Source organism: Barbus barbus, assembly GCF_936440315.1.
Source record: "Barbus barbus genome assembly, chromosome: 12".
Lineage (NCBI taxonomy): Eukaryota > Metazoa > Chordata > Actinopteri > Cypriniformes > Cyprinidae > Barbus > Barbus barbus.
In genome coordinates, this window is record NC_136740.1 from 29,642,690 (window position 1) to 29,657,941 (window position 15,252).

At 37.8% G+C, this 15,252-nt stretch overlaps 1 protein-coding gene across 3 annotated transcripts in view; it reads right to left on the bottom strand.

Annotated features, from left to right (window-relative positions):
- Positions 1-1,690: 1,690 nt before the first annotated feature.
- Positions 1,691-15,252, bottom strand: part of LOC306877789 (DNA-binding protein SATB1-like) — a 60,296-nt gene continuing 46,734 nt past the window's right edge. For 2 of the 3 annotated variants that reach the window (XM_079429764.1, XM_079429765.1), the window contains exons 12-13: positions 5,375-5,581; positions 1,700-2,443 (exon numbers count right to left, since the gene is read on the bottom strand). In XM_079429764.1, the coding sequence (XP_079285890.1) occupies positions 1,883-2,443; positions 5,375-5,581 (768 nt within the window). In that variant the 3' untranslated portion in view covers positions 1,700-1,882. Of the gene's footprint in view, positions 2,444-5,374; positions 5,582-15,252 lie in introns of all 3 variants that reach the window. The other variant, XM_079429763.1, reaches the window with a different exon arrangement.

Sequence of the window (15,252 nt, forward strand, 5' to 3'; positions counted from 1 at the left end):
CGTCTATTTACCCTTAAACACGCTTCTAATACGACTTCATCCCGCCTTCCTCCGCCCGGGAGTTGGTTCCTCACAGAAGAAGCGCTCGTCTGACTCTAATATTCTCGAATGCACATGAACGCAAAGATTCGGAGTACAATACAAACAGTTTAATTGTGTCATTAACAATCAGTAACCACTCCTAGTTAGAACATTTCTGCATAAAGAAACCGAGAAACACTTATAAAACAGTCAGTCGTAACAAAATAACTGGTGTTCTCATTGCAATAAACTCATAAAAAAAGAAACACTTTTTTTATACATCATATTTATACAGGAATAGCTTTGAATTGGATCTTAACCAAAAGGAAGACACATTGCAAACATCGATTTTCACACAAATTGCATATGTTTTTCTCTCTAAGGTGGTCTCTATAGGTTAGTCATTTACCTAAGCTTATTTGCATGATAGTAAAAATTGCATACAACATTAATTGTGAAGCTCGTAGCATGAGTTGCTTGACATACAGCACTTTTTTAGGCAACCGTTAAAGCACATTTTCCATTTAAAACGTTAAGACACTTCTGATTTTACTGCCCATCAAAATTACATTTATAAATAGCAAAAGATCAGTAAAACGAAAAGCGTCGGGTGCCGGAAACGTTCTCCAAACGTAATTACATCAGAACGCAAAATAAATAATGCGGGACGATGCTTGTGATTCACATTTGAAACTGTGGGAATCCAGGATTTTACAGTGACCAAAGTTTTGCAAAATAATCTAACATCGGCAGTGCCATATAGTACAAGGCATTTGTTGGCATAGTTTCTTTAAGACTGTATACTTTTTTACAATTAATATATGTCTATATATATATTTATATTTCTTCAAACCAAATAATAAGATTGATCTGTTTTCCCTCGGTTTACCTGCAGGTCGTAGGGATCCAGAGGCTGAGCCATCCTTTTCTCTCTCTCTCTCTCTCAAAGAGAAGAACTCGTTAGCTAGCAGTGCTCGACTCAGTACCTCATCATTAAGGCCTTTGTCTACCCCTCTTCCAATTTCATGCAATTTTTTTCCTTAAAAAAATCCAGTTAACATCACATACGTAAACATCAAAGTCTATCAAACTCTATTGACTTTCCTTTTTTTAAATCAGTAGCTCAAAATCAGTGTAAAAACAACAGACAAGTGCAGTCAGTAAATATCCACAGCAACATACTGTTCGCTTGAAGGAATAGTTCACGCAAACATGAAAATTCTGTCAGAAAGTGACTTCCGAAGAACAGCCTGGCTGCTCTTTTCTATATAATGCAAGTGAAAGAGAACTGGGGCCATCAATGCAGTTCGGACAACCAATCTGTGAAATTTATACTGCTAACGTGATATAAAATTACTCATACCATGACATATTTGTTATGAATACTTTGTCCTCTTGGTCTTAGTCCATTAGGTTCATTTGAAAAAAAATGAAATAAATAAAACTAAATAAAATGAAATTTCAAAAAATGAAGAGAATGAGAGAAATAAAATACATATTCAAAAATAATTCATAAAAAGATTAAGAAAATAAAATATTTAATAATAATAAAACTTATTTTATGACGCCTTTGTGCATTTCGGAGCTCGACAGCCCAAGTCGCCATTCACTTGAAAGGAAACGATATTTTCATTTATGAGTGAACTATTCCTTTAGGATTTTTCTTTTTACATTTTGTTTCGTTGTGCAGATAATTGAAATGATGCACGAGTCTTTACAGTGAAATAATCCACGCTTTACAAAACTGTGAAAGTTAATCATCTCTGTATTATTCAGTCTTGTGTAAAAAGTCTTACAGTTTCGCTCATGGAACACAGACAAGTGAACGAGAATAGAACCGGAAGCAAAAGAAAGCCGTCCGTTACTCTTTTGCCTCCTGCTCAGTTTGGGCCTGTCCCATGACATGCGTTTCGGGCGCCAGGTGCTCTTCGATTTTAATGGAGAACATAGTGCTGTTGGTCTGCATGCTCTCGTCCAGCTCGGTCAGCAGCTCGCCATCCTTGAAGTCCGTCAGGCCTTCGTCCTTGTTGTTGGAGGGGAAGCCCAAGGGCGGTTCTTTCAGCTTGCCGGCGTGGTTGATGTAGAAGCGCTGGTTCTGGAAGAACTTGATGATGGTGTGTTTGGGCAGGTCCAGCTGTGCTGAGAGCGTGTGGATGGCCTCCTCGTCCGGGTACAGGCCCACGTCCTGAATGAAGCTCTGCAGGATGCCCAGCGCCTCCATGGAGATGCGGTTGCCCTGGCGGCTCTTGCAGCGGCTCTCGTCTTCGGTCTCGGCGGGAGAAGCCGTGGAGGGCTGCCGCGGGGGCAGCCGCAGTCCCGTCTGCTGCTGTTGCTGCTGCAGGGGCTGCTGGGATAGAGGAGGATGAGAGGGGTGCGGCAGGGGCAGCGGCACTTGGAGCTGAGAGGAAGGCTGTTGATGAGTCTGAGAGGGACGAGAGACAAATATGCTACATGTCAAACTCAAGTTTTCAGTCTTAAATTACTTTTTCGTATTCAATCACATAAACTGAATGTATCTGAACTCAAGTGTCCGTTAATAATATTATTTGCCATGATGTGCATTTATTTATTTGTTTGGAATAATTTGATCTATTGGTTTAAGTCCATTATTTTTATTAAACCAAAATAAAATATTTTTAGTGTCCAACCGCATATCATTTGAATGAGTCTGAACTATCCATTTAATTTTGTTTAGTTGTTTTTAGTTTTTCAGTGTTTATTAATTTTAGATTGTTGCATTAATGTTAGACTTAAACCAATAGAAAAAAGAAAGCCTAAAAAATGGAGTAAAATAAAATAAAATTAAATAAAATGAGAAACGTGCTAAATGTCAAACATAGGTTTTCCCATTTTAAAATTCTTTCACATATCCAATTATAATTTTTATACAGTTTTACCATTGTCTTTTGTTATAAACTTTATTCAATTCAAGTTTATTCGTATAGCACTTTTCACGATACAAAACATTGCAAAGCAGCTTTACAGGAAATTAAGTTTCTATAATATATTTAGTAGTAGCTTATCAGTGGTGACTATGTCAAGCTGATGTACATATGGTAGAAATGTACGGTAAAAATTAGCAAAATTTGGTAGTTCTATGTGTCCGTTGCTTCACGGTTGGCTTTAATAATTGAAGTTTTGGCAATAATGTCAGAATTACTCATTTGTTAGGAATAGATCTATTAAATTTATATATCTGATTCATTACAATTATACAATAAAATAGCTACAAGTTAGTTTTCCATGTTAAAATTCTTTCATATCCAATTAATAATTTAGTTGATTTACAAACGTTTTGAATGAGTCTTACTCTTTTTGAATCAAAGTTACTCTTCTGAGTCTTATGTTTTGAACTCGAGTGTTTCATAATTTGACATTGTTTTGCATTAAGTTCCTAAAATAATAAAATAAAATGAAAAATAATTTAAGTGAGAAAAAAAAAGTTTCTAGTTGAATTTCCAGCAAAAATAACCATATTGTGATATATACAATTACCTATAAAATGACTCCTATTATGATATATGATTTTGTTACGTCGCCCACCTCTAGCAATCAGATGTGCGGATTTTAAAGCTTTAGCTGTTAATGCTCGGCTGTTAACACAAAAGCGAATTCTTTCATCAGAATATTCGCATAAAAAGTGCCGGTCTGTTGATTGCTTATCAAGCCCTATTCAAAAGCTGTTGCTTACTGCGGTAAATACAGCCTCAATATGTGGCAAGATCTCATCGCGAGAGATCTGCGGCGTGAGCGCTATCGGTGTCTGTTTTTAGGCCACTTTCACGGTGTAAACATGACACATTTGCTCTAAAATGCGCCATTGTTTGCGAGTTTAGGCCATTGTAACCGGCAGCTGCTGTTTTCCATACACCATACAGACTGCTTTTCCTGGGACATTCCCACGAGGAACGGGAACGCTTGATAACATTTTTGTAAATATGCCAGTCTCCTGATAACATATCAAAGACGCTGGAATACAATGATCAGAAATAAATGGTACATGAGCATGATGTACAGAAGGATTTCTGCACATCAAGGTCAATATCTGACATGAGTTTAAATTAAAGTTGATGTGCCATTTTACATTTAGAAACAAATAATGATGCAGAAGTTTCTACCATAAAGACTGAGTTCCCTCATTCAATGCAAGTCTATGGAATTAGCATCACATTGTGTTTTAAGATCTTTTTAACCATGGTATAATCACAGTACTTTACATAATCTCGTGTTTTATGGAATTATTATGCATGCATTTATGTAAATGCTTGGCACTAAGGTCTTGACATTAGTTTCATTAGTTCACAAAATAATGACCATGTGAAATGTTTTTTTTACAGCGTTTAAATCTCAGTGAATTAAGTAATGTGCAATTATTGATTTTAAAATGTACGTTAAAATTATTTTTCAGAGTTGCATAGCTAAAATTATTATTGTATATTGTATTGTACAAGAAAATACTATTTCACTCTTTCTAGTTCAAAATGTCATGGTTAATTCATTGTTTCTTCCCAGACTTTTAATTATTTGTGAAATTTATTCTACACCAATTTAGTTTTTTCTCAATGTAGTCGTAAATGTTGAAATGAACATGAACTAACATGTTGTATAAGTATGCAGATTTTTTGTTTAATGTTAACTACTGTAGTTAACTAATGTTAACTAATGAAATCTTATTGTCAAGAGTAACCACATGTTTTAGTAGACATCTGATCTGCAAATCTTTAAACCTCCAGCAGCCATGCACGGATCGCATCGCCTTAAGTGGTGTAAATGGAAGTGAATAAATGTTTTTCTTCCCCGCATGCTATTTTCTTGGAATGACCATATGCTTGCGAGTAAACAAAATAATATCTGATCAAACACGCAGCTGTAACCACAAGAACTGTGGGATTTTTGTGATTAAATATGGATTTGGAATAGTGATGAATTTATTAAAATAGCTAGCTGTCCTTAATATCTAAATGCAGACAAATGATGTTGCTAATGACTGTTTTGCTTGCACAGCAAAACCTTTGAAAAAGTTCTGCGGCACCTCCAAACTTCAAATGATCATAAACAGACTTAATTAGACACATTTTTGGTAGAAAATAAAAATAAATAAGGCATTACCAAATGGTTACCATATTTAAACCATTTCAAGTTGAAATTCCAGGAAAAATAACTGGAATACTACACTCTCTGGAAAAAAGGGGGCAAAAGCGGTCACTAATATGTACACCTAAGGTACTAATGTGTATATTTAAGGTACTAAAATGCACTTTGTAGGTGTAAATAACGAACAAAGGTGCACTTTTTGAAAGGGTACCGGCCCACAGAGTTTGTACCTGTTATTGTGTGTGTTTGTGACACTGACCTGTAATGGGTCGTTGGGCATGTGCATCAGGTGAGGAGGTCTGTCCACATGGTGCTGCTGGCCTCCGTTGCTCTCTTGCTCATATATAGCGTCACGTTCCACTTGGGATAAACTGAGGAACCGGCGGATCATGGACAGGTTCTCCCAGAGCGTGCGGTTCTCCGGAGAGGGATCCTCTTTCCAGCGCAGAAGTTCACACAGCCAGCCCTGCAGGAGAACGCGAAGACGACATCAGATGTAAAAAGAAACAACTCAACAAATTCCAGTTAAAATGAAACAACTTAAAGACATTTCATGTTTCATGTCTAGGTTTCAAATGTCTCTTACGCTCACCAAAGATGCATTTATTTGATTAAAAATGTAATAAAATTATAAAATATTATTACAATTAAAAATAACTATTCTATGTGAATATATTTAAAAATTGTATTCATTCCTGGGATGCAAAGCTGAATTTTCATTACTCAGTGTCACATGATTCTTCAGAAATCATATTGATTTGCAGCTCAAGAAACATTTCTGATTATTATCAATGCTGAAAACAGTTATGCTGCTTAATTTATTGCTGGAAATTGTTGTGTATTTTTATTTCAGGATACTTTCATGAATACAAAGTTCAAAAGAACAGCATTTATTTAAAATAGAAATCATTCATAAACGTTTAATTGTCTTATCTGTCACTTTTGATCAATTTAATGCATCTTTGCTGAATAAAAACATTAAAAAAATCTTACTGGACCCAAACCTATTTTTTCCCAATTTTGTATTAATTGAAATATTTTTCTTATATATCACATAAGGTGGAAAATTACATAAAATACAAGACTATAGTTACCATTTTAACATTACACCTTCCCTACCCTACTGTTTAGGAGATAATTATTATATTTTAAGAGTTATACAATGCATGGCTGCAATGCAAAAACAAAACATTTATGTGAACAATCGCATAATCAATATTCATGAGTCAAACGAACTTCTCACACAATACCTTCATAACTAATGTACTGTATATATGCTAAATACTGATTTTGTTTAGTTTGAGAGAGGAGTTTCTTCCTGAAAAGTACTAGAAGAATCATTAATGGATTGGTTAAGGAACCATTCAATTCCTTATGATTCCCATTCCTAATATAAAGCGTGGTCAAATCCTAGTTTTAGAAAAAGAAGAGGAAAAGGGAACTCTAGTGTGTGTTCCAGCAGTCGAGTCCTGGCACAATTACAAACGTGATGCCGTAATCTCCAGGCCAGTGTGTGGCAGCACCTTTCATTTCCACAGAATTACCCAGCACACACACACACAGAGCAGGAACCAGAGCCACACCAGAGCGCTGCATGGCATAGATAACTCAGCATTTCTGTTGTCCCATGTTCCTGCTCCTCCCAAAAGCCATGTAAAGCCCCAGAGAGCGAGCGAGAGAGGCTCATCACAGCTCACCTTGTTCCTCTGCCACGTTTATTGTCGCATTTTGTTTTATTTGCATGCATGGGGATTTGAGTCCTGTTCCTGCTGTGATGTCTGTAGCTCGACGCGGTTCAAACACGCACACACCTTATCGCAGCCATTAAGCGCACTATCGTAAAATAATCCTCAATCAAACATCTGCGGATAAAATGCCAAACAAATCCCACTGAGCCAAAGAACTAGCCACCAAAAAAATTAATCAACATGCAACCAAACTGAAAAAAGTCAACAGAGGTATTAGCATTAATGCTGTTGCATTATAGAACAAAAACACAACAATAAACACTTTGCATTGGGCAGACACACTGACAGTGTAATGCTCTCTGGGCCTTGAAGACCTGAAAAAGCACTTGTATTTGTCCAATTGCATTGCTTCCACTGTCTTACCATAAACAGTGAGCGCTCGCACAGAGTAGATTCAGCCTGGATATGGGAATGTTACTGGGATTTGGTCGGTCAAATCTGAGAAACAGTATAAAGGATAATGTTTATTTTTGGAGAATATGGAGATAGGAAAACTAGTCATGTAGCTCTAGCACGGACTATAGCTTGGCTAGTGATGGTAAAAAATTGTTCAGAGGTTGCGAGACATCGTGACTGCGTGATTTGTGCCCCACCTAGAAATTTAAATGCCCCCCCGACGGAGGTGACCTGGCGCCGGCTCTGGTGGACAGGTCAAGTGGTATGTGAAGAGAGGGTCCAGGCAGCCCACCAGAGCCTCCATTGTGTTCAAGGTATAAATAGCAGTGGTACATTCTGATAAAAATATTTCTCTGGCGCACAATGGCTGAATTCATGCGTAATATTCACTCAACTAAGCAGGATACGGTGGCTATGCGTGTGAGGGCCGAGCGGTCACAAGCTGCCAATGAGACAAGCACAGGACACTACTGTGAGAGAACAGCGTGGTGTTTATGTCCCCTTGTCCGGACCCAGATGCCAGCGAACACATTAATAACCTTGGGATTGAGTTCAGGAGCCCCAGACAGTTGCGGTTTTCCACATCACAGTCACATGGCACCATCAACACCTTTTTATTATCTCATTTGCTCCTTATCGTCCCCTCCGCTCACCCTGTTCTGCCAGGCCTCAGACTCCTGAGATGATACCGTCTCTCAAATCACTTGGACCCCGAATCGGCCAACAGCTCCCCAGAATCACTGGGCCGCATCCCAGTTTTGTATACTTCGACTATGCACTAAAAGTGTGTACTTGATTAGGGATGATTGTCAAGCAAATACCTTAGAGAAAATAGTATTGGAGATAAGTATTTGCCAAGATTATTGGGAAACTTACTTGCTATAAACTACCCATAATGAAAAGTAGGAAGCTACTTCAAAGTTACAAACTAAAACAAAATTGAAGTGATTTAAGAGAACAATATCTTACCTAAATAACAATCACATTTTATCTGGTACCAAACATGATTATGTACCTCTTGGTGAGGGTAAAAGCATTAAACAGCATTGGAGCAGATCAATTTATACTAAATAGCACCAATAAAACTACAAAAAAAACTAACAAAAAAAAAAAAACAGTAAGAGAAAAAAAATACAATTTTAATTTATATTTTAATTGATTTTTTTATATATAATTTATAAAAATATAAATAACTTATATAATTTTTAATTTATATTTTAAATAAAAAAATAAAAAAAACAATATAAACTAAATAAACAGTTGAATTAAAGTATTAAATCTAAATAAATACACTTTAAATTATAAATTTTTTTATTTATACATATAAATTATTTAACAATTGAATAGAATGTGATGAACAATATTAAACTAAACATTTAGCAACAAAACGACTTAATTAAAATTATTTGAAGTATTTGATTTAAATAACTAAGAACAGAGACAAATATATCTGTATTGTAACCTTGTTTTCTTAATTTTATATTAAATTTAAATTATTTTATTTGAATTTAATTCAAACACACAATCTATAAATATGTGCACATAGTTGACGATTTTTGTTTTTTTGATATTCTATTTAAAATGTATTTAAATAAATAAACAGGAATTATTTATATGTGTAATTTTATTTTAGATTTTATATTTCCTATATATTGCGAATATATACAAGTGTCCACAGCTGACAAACAGTACACCTATCCTAATTTCATTTATAATTAATATAGTTCCGTACTTTATAGTAAATGTCAGATCAGCTGGTCACGGCTGTCTCCAGATCAGCGCTCTGCCCTCTACGTCACGGCTGGTGGCTTATCAGTCATCACATCGTTGGCTGCCGTTCTCAAACAAGTCAGCAAGTTTCAGTGGAGATACGGCCCCTATAGACCTGAGGGCGTACCCGGGCTCCTCTATTAAACAAGCACACAAACTCACGCGGACCCCTGTCAAAAACCGCAGTCTGGGGGCAGATGTTAAAGAACTATTCTTTCTTTTTCGCTCTTTTCCATTGTTTTTAAATAAAGATGCTAATCCATTGTTATGGCTTCAGTCTCGAGCGCGTTGAAGTAAAAACAAAAGCGAGAAACAAACATCTTGATGTCAGGCAGAGGGCTGCCGTGTTCAACAGACAAAGCATTATTGTTTCCTGCTCTACCGCCCCTCCTGAATCTGGCACCGACTCAGCTTTGGCAGACAGTGTCATGCAGATCAATTCAAAAGATAATACAGTATGTTCAAACCTGTTTTCGTCTGCGCGCCGGGCCCTAAGAGCGAACGTGTGTGGGGTTTGCGGATGTACGAGTGAAGGAATTGGACCCGCCGCATGCGCGTCAAGTCCATCTGTTGGCTGAAATATATTAATACGCTCGCGCAGCATATGTGAATCTTCTGCAACAATAAGCAAAAAAAAAAAAAAAGAAATGAGGGGGCCAAAAATAGGCCGAGAACGGACTGCCTTTTTGGATATCTTACTATGCAAATAGATCTGCTCCCAGTATTTATTCAAATGGTCTTGGCATGGAGGAAGAGAAAATGAGGCCAGTGCCCCAGATGAACTCTAAACACACAGAAACGCATCCGTTCTCCACAGATGTGGAGAAACACTCCTACTGCCTTCATCCTTGGGCTACAAATATATTTAAGATGGGAATGCATTGCAAAAACTGACAAACCTCCGAATTCAAGGGGGCGATAGAGAGAGTTTCCAATTAAACAATAAACAGCGAAGATTCTCCTCAAACTGTTTCCATGACCATATTTAACCAAAACTAACCGTAGAAGAAGAGTAGAGAACAAACTTACTCAAGAGAGAAGTTTTTCAGAGCATTTACTGTGTAGCACGTTCATATTTCTCACCACGTATTTAATGCTATAGAGCGGCGTGTTCTGTCTTGTCTTGTTTGATTGCAACATGTAAATGTATAGCGCTGTTTTCATGAAAATTTCCCCTCGGGGATCAATAATGCCTTTCTGTTTGTCTATCTATATGAGATCTCTAAGCAGACACACAAGGGTATGTGGCGAAAACCTGCTTAACGACATGCATGACGATGTTAATAGCACACCCACTGCTCCGGGTGTGTGTTCACAGTGTGTGTGTGTTCACTGCTGTGTGTGTGCACGTTGGATGGGTTAAATGCAGAGCATGAATTCTGAGTACGGGTCACCATACTTGGCAGTATGTCACTTCACTTCCTTGTGAGCTTTCTAGAAGTTATAATACACTGTGGCCCCAAAAAGTATTTGGATGCTTAAACTGCATTTCAGATTGCATTAGAAAATAAGTGTAATTTATTGTAAATATTTTACACTTTAAGCAAATCATTTTACAAAAAAAAAGTTTTTTTTATTAAGTTAATTAAACAATAGAAATATATTTCAGCAGATGATGAAAGGATAGTGAAAAAAAAAAAAAAGATATAGCTGTATTTGATTGCAAATTACATTTGCTTGGTATTTTCTCAAAAATGTTAATTAAAATCTTGCAAATAAAAAAAATGGCCACCTATGTTAGCTTAACTGACAAACAACTGCCCAAAAACAACTATAAATACTTTGCACCTTGATACAATGTCACCAACTTTTTCTACAAAATTCTGCGAGGATAAAGCAGATCTGGCGGCCTCTAACTAGGTTAACTTTTTCAAGAGAAAACAAAAAACAACCCCAACACAAAGTGTAAATAGGTTGATCTCAACATAATTCAAAAAAGAGCCGGCAAGGAGCCCTCAACACACAAGCAACCTATGAGAAAATGCTAGTCCATCAATTTTAAGCGTGTGATTGAGATTTAATTCAAAGCTGGAGTTTAATTGCTAATATCAGAGAGTAATTAAGCAGATAAATCCTGCCTGATCTGGCTGGTGTGGGTGGATGTTCAATATTTGCATGAGGCTGATTTGTGACTGCGTGTTTTGAGTTTGAGCTCCATCAAATTGATTCTTTATCGTCTATTTTCTATCTTTAAAACTATTTTATACATTTTATTTTATATATTTTTATATCATTTTCGTTTCTATAATGTGTGAATATATCCCCTATAACATTCTAAAACTAAACCAATCAGAGCGCCTTGTTATCACTAGTTTTATTTTGATTTCTCGAGTCTGATATTAGCTTATAGCCCGTAAGCATCGCCAGTGCGGCTGCCGCTAATCTCGCTTACATTGCTAATACTCTATTCACACACATTACCATTGTTTCACTGTTACTTGCTTAAATGGCGGATTTGTGTCTACCTTTGAGTGCAGGTGAGGACACATTCGAGCTGCATTCGGTGCAGCTGGAGCTGGAGGCCGTGGAGAAGCAGGCCCAGCTGAGAGAGAAACATCCGCTGGAAACATCCCGGGCTGATGCTCACAAGTCCGGGGTAAGTATACAGCACGCTGCTAACACTCCCACCAACTCTACTCCGTGTGTTTCTCTGCACAGACCCTGTGCACCCAGGACGCAATCTTCCCAGATGTCCTTCACTCCGGCGCCAGGACGCCACGGACCCTGGGTGCACCAGCAGCGGAAGACGCGAGCCAGGCCCCGGGCGACGACCTCTCCCCCTCCGCCGCCTCCAGTCTTCGAGATCTCCACCCGGAACCGCTTCGCTCCCCTCCGGGAGACGGAATGCAACGCTGTGATCGTCAGGGACTCCATCATCCGGCACGTCCGTGCTATGTTAGCTGAAGGTAATGTGCACACTCACTGTTTCCCCGGTGCTTGTGTTCTCGATGTTTCTGCGCAGATACCCGCGATCCTGATGGGCGATGAGAGCATCGGTGCTGTCGTGCTGCACGCGGGGGTTAACGACATCAAGCTGCGGCAGGCGGAGACACTGAAGAGGGACTTCAGGAGCCTGATCGAGACGGTAAGAAGCACATCGCCCGCGACGACGATCATCGTGTCAGGACCGCTTCCCACGTATCGACGAGGACACGAAAGGTTCAGTAGACTTTTGCTTTAAACGAATGGTTATTGTCATGGTGTAAAGAACAGAAACTGCTCTTTGTTAATAATTGGAATATTTTCTGGGATCGTCCTAGGCTTTTCCGTGCTGATTGGCCTGCACCCCAGCAGAGTCGGAGCGGAACTCCTGTCGGACAACATCTCCAGGACGCTATGCTCCATCTGACTAGTAAGCCAATTCTCAAATAACTGCTATGATGACTTTTGTTCTACCCACTTAAAAGATAGAAGTACTTGCGTTGTCCAATCAATACAGACTGTGTCTGTTCCCCGAATAGCGAGGTCAAAATATAAATTTAATGCAGGATCTAGAAAAAAATCTGATTGTGATTAAACCAGAAAAACGTAAAATAAATGAACAAAAACTATTTTTAAAGCTTGGCCTCCTAAACATTAGATCACTAATGCAATCTGCTAATCACAAAGCAGTTATTGTAAATGAAATAATCACAGATAATAATTTTGATGTACTCTGCCTGACTGAAACCTGGCTGAAACCAAATGAATATTTTGGTCTAAATGAGTCTACATAAAGATCTATATAAATGCATCATTCATTCATACTCCACCAAGCTACTGTTATAAACATGCGCCTCATCAGACTGGTCGTGGCGGCGGTGTGGCAACAATATATAGTGATATTCTCAATGTTACTCAGAAAACAGGATACAGGAGGTTTAACTCATTCGAAATACTTCTGCAGTTACACTGTTAGATATGCAAAAGAAATCTCTCCTATCTCTTGCTCTGGCTACTGTGTATAGACCGCCAGGGCCATATACAGATTTCCTAAAAGAATTTGCAGATTTCCTCTCAGTTAATGTTAATGTTGATAAAGTGCTAATTGTCGGAGATTTTAACATTCACGTTGATAATACAAATGATGCGTTAGGACTTGCATTTACTGACCTAATAAACTCTTTTGGAGTCAAGCAAAACGTCACCGGGCCCACTCATCGTTTTAATCATACGCTAGATTTAATTATATCGCATGGAATTGATCTTGCCGATATAGATATCGTACCTCAAAGTGATGATGTTACTGATCATTTCCTTGTAGCGTGTATCCTGCGTATTACTGATATTAATTATACGGCTCCGTGTTAGCGTCCGGGCAGAACTATTGTTCCAGCAACCAAAGACAGATTCACAAATAACCTGCCTGATTTATCTCAACTGCTCTGTGTACCCATAAATACACATGAACTAGACGGAATGACTAGCAACATGGGCACTATCTTCTCTAATACATTAGAAGCTGTTGCCCCCCTCAAATTGAAAAAGGTTAGAGAAAAACGTACTGCGCCATGGTACAACAGTTATACCCATTCTCTCAAGAAAGAAACTCGTAATCTTGAGCGCAAATGGAGAAAAACTTGGAAGTTTTTAGAATTGCGTGGAAAAACAGTATGTCCAGCTATAGACAGGCTCTAAAAGCTGCCAGGGCAGAGCATATCCGCAAACTCATAGATAATAACCAAAACAAATCCAAGGTTTTTATTGAGCACAGTGGCTAGATTAACAAATAAACAGAACCCACCCGATCTAAATATTCCCTCACAGTTTAATAGTAATGACTTTATGAATTTCTTTACTGATAAAATAGATAACAATATACAATAGAAATACAATATCAAATGTAGATTCTACTGCATCTAGTATTTCAGCTTCATTCATCGCACCCAAAGAAAAACTGCAGTGCTTTACAACTATAGGACAGGGAGAGCTAAATAAACTTATCAGTGCATCTAAACCAACAACGTGTTTATTAGATCCTGTACCCACTAAACTACTGAAAGAGTTGTTACCTGTAGCAGAAGAACCGCTTCTCAATATTATTAACTCATCGTTATCTTTAGGTCACGTCCCAAAACCATTCAAGGTGGCGGTTAAGCCTCTTATTAAGAAACCACAACTAGATTCTAATGAACTGGCAAATTACAGACCCATTTCAAATCGTCTACAATTTTTGAAAAAGTTGTGTCTGCTCAATTGTGTTCCTACTTGAAAAAATTATCTCTATGAAGAATTTCAGTCAGGTTTCAGGCCTCACCATAGTACAGAAACTGCACTTGTTAAATAGTTCTTGCTTCAGACCAAGGCTGCATCTCATTGCTAGTATTACTTGATCTTAGTGCTGCGTTCGACACTATAGACCATGACACACTCATAGATCGATTACAAAACTATACTGGTATTCAAGGGCAGGCTTTAAGATGGTTTAGATCCTACCTGTCCGATCGCTACCACTTTGTTCATTTAAATGGGGAGTCATCTCAATTATCACCAGTAAAGTATGGAGTACCACAAGGATCTGTCCTAGGTCCTCTGCTAATTTCAATATATATGTTACCCCTTGGTAATATTATTAGAAAATACGGGATTAGTTTTCATTGTTATGCTGATGATACTCAACTATATATCTCAACAAGACCAGATGAAACTTCTAAACTATCTAAGCTGATAGATTGTGTAAAAAATTTAAAAGATTGGATGACCAATAATTTCCTCCTATTAAATTCAGATAAGACAGAGATATTACTTATTGGACCAAAAAACAGTACACAGAATCTCTTGGATTACAATTTGCAACTAGACGGATGCACTGTTACGTCATCTAAAGTAAAAAATCTGGGTGTTATATTAGACAGCAACTTGTCCTTTGAAAATCATATTTCCCATGTTACAAAAACAGCATTCTTCTATCTTAGAAACATTGCCAAGCTTCGAAACATGCTACCTGTTTCTGATGCAGAAAAGCTAGTTCATGCATTCATGACCTCTAGACTGGACTATTGTAATGCACTGCTAGCTGGTTGTCCTGCATCTTCAATAAACAAGCTACAGATAGTCCAAAATGCAGCGGCTAGAGTTCTTACCAGGTCAAGAAAATATGATCATATTACCCCAATTTTACAGTCTCTGCACTGGCTACCTATTAAGTTCCGTATCATTTACAAAATATTATTACTTGCCTATAAGGCCCTAAATGGTTTAGCTCCTGCGTACCTAACTTGTCTTCTCCCACGCTACAATCCAA